The following is a 5,239-nucleotide window of genomic DNA, read 5'->3' on the forward strand; positions in this document are numbered from 1 at the left end:
TTATATTATCATATTAATAAAAATAATTAATTTTTAAATTTATTATTTAAAACTCTAAAACTCATTAAAATTAAACTCTAAAATTTACCACAAACAATTATTTAAAAACTAATTTAGGACATTATTCAATTAAACCATTACGAAAAGAGCAAATGATTAATGAGGAACATGGAAGGACCTACATGAAATTTTAAAGAAGCAAGGGTGAAATGGGGTATTTCAAGTTTGGAGCATTTCATAAATATTTGTTGGCATTGAAAGTCCAGGAGTTAACGGGACCAGCACAGGGCGCACACCATCTCTCTCTCTCTCTGTGTCTGTCTCATATTCTGTTTTCTCTCTCTGAAATCTTCATTGAGAGAATGGCCCAGCACTGCAGATCCAAATCCCCATTTTATCTGCTTTTCATGTTTCCTCTCCAAACCTCTCAAAAAAATCTCTCTTTTATTTTTGGCTCGCTCTGCTTTCTTCTTATTATGTTTCTTCCACTCTAATGTCTTCTTCTTCTTTTCTCTGCTTTATTCTGTAACATAGCAAGTGTCCACGCACAATGAACTGCATCCTTCACTTTTCTCCTCCTTCTTCTTCTTCTTCAGGTGAGTCTTAAGTCTCTTTTCAGTTTTCACTTTATCTCATGCGCGAACGACATTTTTCCTGTTGTTTTTTGTTTTTTTATCCTTCCATTATTGTAATTATTATTTAATTTTAGCTTCTAATTTCTAATATAGTCTCACTGGTTTTCTTCAGTCCCATAGTTATATCGGGTTTTGTTGTTTTTATGGTTGAGTTTGGTTATTTTCTAATTGATTCTCTATCATTTTGGAACGTGTAATATGATATAATCTGGTTTTTATTTAATTTTATATTTTATATTTTTTTTTCTTTTGAGCTCAGTTACGTTTCCGGTACGTCAAATGATTTTGGTTGATCTTGTTTCAGTTCCTGGCAAAAGATTTCCAAGTCCTATTACCCTTTTCTTTTTTTGCTTTTGGTCTTTACCTTCCACTGGCTTGATTGTTGAAATGGATTTTGATTTGATGCTATTGTCCTTTGAGAATCTGATTCTTATTTGCATTTGGAGGTTTGTCTCGTGGAAACTTTTATCTTTATGGTGGTTTCATAGCATTTGTTCCAGCTCTATCCATAGCCAATTCTCTGTTCTTCCCTTCCATTTTCTCTTCATAGATGAAACTAGTTGAATTCTACTTGAATGCTGCTGGTTTTTCCTATGATTATTCTTCGTGCTTCTGTTTTGAGGCTGTAATTTGTGCTTTCATTACCAGTTATGAACATGGTGTATAATTGAGGAATAATTTTGAAGTTAATGTTTCCATTTTGTTTATTCATTTATTTATTTTTGCAGATACTAGAAACTATTGTGTGTACAGAAAAATTCTGGTGATTCTGTGGCAAATGGCAACATCTTATTTTGTGATCTCATGTTTTAAAAGCTTATTATGCTGATAGAGAGTTAGATTCAATGCTTGTGTTTACTAGTTTTAAAAGCTTATCATGCTTATGAGGAGCCATTTGGTATTCTACTCTGTTACCTATAACTAAGAAACACCACCATTTGATGGCAATAGGTTCACATTTCTAGCCGTCGTCATAATCAGGATGCCTTATGTTGATATTATTGTGTTCCTATGACTTACTAACATATGGTTGAAGTTGGCTTGTTGTAAATCTTCATCTATTTTGATTCATTCACCATACAGATTGACTTGCATTCAGTTTCTCCAGCATGCTTTTCCTTTGAGGGTGCTTGATTGCTATGTTATATGGATTTGTCATGATCTAAAATTATGCTGTGTTTCAATGTTTTTGGTTAAACTACACAATTGAATCTAAAATTTTGGGTATACTAATTAGTTATATAGGAAAGGAACTTAAGTTATTAGCCAACAATCTTGTTTAACTCTTCTTTTTCATATGCATAAAATACCTTCCTTTGGTGCAGGTTTTCCTTCCTTTGGAACCGAGGGTGACACGCTGCTACATCTTGTTTAATTGAAACTGTGTTCTTGTTTATGGCATTATTGGAAATGGGCGCAAACGTGCAATGTGATGGCTACTTTCCAGGATATTATTCAGCAAGAGATCTCCTATTTGAATCTGAACGCAGCCCATGGACCTCATCTAATGTTAACAGTGAGCTTAAGAATGAGTTGCATTACGTTGGTTCCTTGCCGGTATCATCGCCTTGTAACCTTCTAGGCTACAACAAGGAAATTCTAAAACAGACAATACTCAAGCATGAAGCCATATTCAGGGACCAAGTATGTTAACTTAATTATTTATTTTGTTAGATTCGATTCTCTCTGTGTGTCTTCTGTCTAGTTCTTTCCTTATTGGTTAATCGAATTCTGAATTTTATTGGTTTTCAGATTCATGAGCTCCACCGCATTTATAACAAACAGAAGGAGTTAATGGAAGATATTAAAAGAAATGAATCATATAAACAGCACTTGAGGTTGGAGGCATCATCATGGTCAGCTTCTTCTTTGCCATCCAAAAATGCCCAAAAGATATCTTACCCGCCAAACTTGCCATGGTCTACGGCTCAATCATTGCCACCGGGGGCTTCTCCACAAGAGAACAGCAAGAAAATATGTCCCACTCCTGTTCCGGTAGTGACCGAAGAATCTTTCAAAGATTCTAAACCATCAGAATCCAAGTACAGAAAAGTTGGCAAAAAAGTATTGGATCTTCAGCTTCCGGCTAACGAATACATTGATAGTGAAGAAGGTGAATGTTTGGAAGACGGAAGTGTCACTGATGTGCTGCAAGTCTCAGCTTATTCTTTAAATGGATCTTCCAAAGTTGTGTGTGGCAATGGTGAGAAACCATATGGAATCAATTCTAATGGTTTTGCTGGCTTAAATTTACAATTTAAGCTTGAAGAAGCAACTTCAAAGTCTTATGATTCAGCAGCCCCTACACATAATAGGAACAATGCCTTTTATGATCTGTCAAAGACAACAAAATTGAGCTATCAGAATTTTCCGAATGATGTCATTTGGAATTTGAACAAGCGAAAGGATCCTGAAAATTTCTCAGGAAATCCTCCGTTGGAACAGAGGAAGATACAGGAGCAGATGTGTAGTGGTAATATTATACCCTTTTTCAATTCAGATTTGTTAGCTGCTATTATAATCTGTTCATAAATATGTACAATTATAACTTTTATCATGTAAATTCTTCAATTTTCAGGGCAAAGTGGTGGTGCATTGGATTCTTTTTCCAAAGTTATTTGTACAGGAAAGCAATCTGATTCAATTGAACCATTAAGAAAGAATATGGAACAATTTAATGACCCTCCATATTTTCATCCATTAAATCATGTTAGCGAACCTTGGCCAGTGAGGAAGTTTTCTAGCAATGGTTCACAAGTTCAAGGTTTCATGAGTAATGGCTCACTTGGATCCAGCGCTGTATCTCGCACATGCTCTCAATATGATAAGTTAAGTTCTGGGATTTCACCAGCTGAGTTATGGAAAACACCTGCTTACTGTGGCCAAAGCTCGATAGCAGTCCCGGCACTTCCTTTTTTAAGCTCTTCAGTATCATTGGGTCAAAGTTCTAAATCATTGATGGGAATTTCAGGGTTCACTCAAGATGAGAGTTATCAGTGTAAAAGTGGTAAACCCAGCCATGATTTAGATGGCCGACACTTTCTTCTGGGCAGCAGGTCCAAGCCGTTGGATCTTCCATCAATTAGTTCTAATGATCCCAATAGCAGTGCCAAGCACGATTCATTGGATAGCGATGAGCTTCGGATGAATATCATGGGTTCTAAAGATGTGGGAACTCTCAAGAATCTAAACCTGAATATTGCACCTGCTGGTTATTTTGATATAACAGCACTTCAAAGCATTCAGATTCCTAGAAAAGAAAATAACCTTCAGGATTCAAGTAGGGGGATGCCATGGCTTAAGGACAAGGTTGTATTCAAAGGAAAACAGAGTGAAGGGAGTAAAATTGCTACCCAGATTGATTCTGTTTTCACAAATTCTTGTAATGTGGAGTTAAAGAAGACTGAGGAGAGTGACCTTAGTGCGGATAAGATTCTTGCGCTTCACTGTAATGAGGGGCCTCAAATGTCGTCTGATCGGCAACCTTTGCATGTCCCGAACCAATTGAAAAGCCAAGGTGCTGATGGAATCGAGGGAAAATGCGTATCCGATGGAAAGTTATGTTGCATTGAATCACTTCCCCCTGCCGAGTATACAGGGAAGAATGAGCAGAAGAAACAAGAATCTCTGGCTGGTATTATTGACCTAAATTCATGCATGATTGAGGAAGAGAATATGCTGATGGAGGTTGATCTCCAGGCACCTATCAGTCCAGAAAACAAGGAATGCTCACCGCCTAGAGGAGAATCCGATGAAAACCAGCTTGAGATGCCATTTCAATTGGCAGGACAAGAGGATCCGGAAGCGCAAGAGGAGCAAGCTAGAGTTGCTGCCGAGGCTTTGGTTACCATATCAGGATTTGTGGACAACAATGGTCTCAAAAAGACAACTTGTTTATTGTCCGAATCTTCTGCAAGAAGTCCTCTTCACTGGTTTGCTGGCATTGCTTCCACAGCAGCAGATCATCCAGAGAATAATGCAGGTTCGAGCAGTGCAGCGAACAATCTCGATGACTTTTCTCCTATCAACATGGATTACTTTGAGTTCATGACCTTAAATTTGACCGAGACAACAGTCCTAGATTGCTGCTATAGTAACACTATTGGCCAGATGGAGCAAGTAGGCGGATCAACTTTGCCAACTCAGCCGAGGAAGGGCCGGCCAAATAGGGGAAGGTGGCGGAAGGACTTCCAAAGCGAAATCCTCCCTAGCCTTGCTTCTTTGACAAGGTACGAGGTGACCGAGGATCTTCAGATCATAGGAGGTCTTGTAGCTGCTGGTACCCACTCGGAAACAGGTTCTCTAAGAAGTGCAGGTAAAAATGTGTCAGCCAGGGGGCGCCGTCGATCCGGTACTTCGATTTCTAACAACACAGAGTTGCATTTGAACAAGCTAACTAGTACCACTGGATTTGGAACTGAGACAGGGTGCCTAATAAGCTGGGGAAAGATTTGTAGAAAGAGAAGGGGGAAGAGACTTCCCACTACTAAACCCCATCATATTTTGAACCAAGTATATAACTAATTCTAAGATTAATTCCATGGACTTTGGACGAAGTTGCTTTTTTCTTTTTTATTTTTGGTTTTTTTTTTTTTTTGTGAACT

At 37.9% G+C, this 5,239-nt stretch overlaps 1 protein-coding gene across 2 annotated transcripts; it reads left to right on the forward strand.

Moving 5' to 3' along the window:
• LOC107634217 lies at nucleotides 249-5,211 on the forward strand. Of its 2 annotated transcripts, none has more exons than XM_016337786.2 (4): nucleotides 249-596; nucleotides 1,961-2,279; nucleotides 2,388-3,108; nucleotides 3,214-5,211. In XM_016337786.2, exons 2-4 carry the CDS (start codon nucleotides 2,031-2,033, stop codon nucleotides 5,157-5,159), a joined length of 2,916 nt encoding a protein of 971 aa, XP_016193272.1. In that variant the 5' UTR covers nucleotides 249-596; nucleotides 1,961-2,030; the 3' UTR covers nucleotides 5,160-5,211. The 2 variants fall into 2 exon arrangements, with proteins under 2 accessions (XP_016193272.1, XP_020979563.1); XM_021123904.1 differs by lacking the exon at nucleotides 249-596 and adding an exon at nucleotides 667-1,081.

Source organism: Arachis ipaensis, chromosome B01 (assembly GCF_000816755.2).
Source record: "Arachis ipaensis cultivar K30076 chromosome B01, Araip1.1, whole genome shotgun sequence".
In the NCBI taxonomy this organism is placed as follows: Eukaryota; Viridiplantae; Streptophyta; class Magnoliopsida; order Fabales; family Fabaceae; genus Arachis; species Arachis ipaensis.

Bases quoted from the DNA above. Each gene is read 5' to 3' on its own strand.
- LOC107634217 (XM_016337786.2), top strand. From the start codon at position 2,031: ATGGCATTATTGGAAATGGGCGCAAACGTGCAATGTGATGGCTACTTT. The intron at 2,280-2,387 runs GTATGTTAACTT...ATTGGTTTTCAG, and splicing joins AAGCCATATTCAGGGACCAA to ATTCATGAGCTCCACCGCAT. The intron at 3,109-3,213 runs GTAATATTATAC...TTCAATTTTCAG, and splicing joins ACAGGAGCAGATGTGTAGTG to GGCAAAGTGGTGGTGCATTG.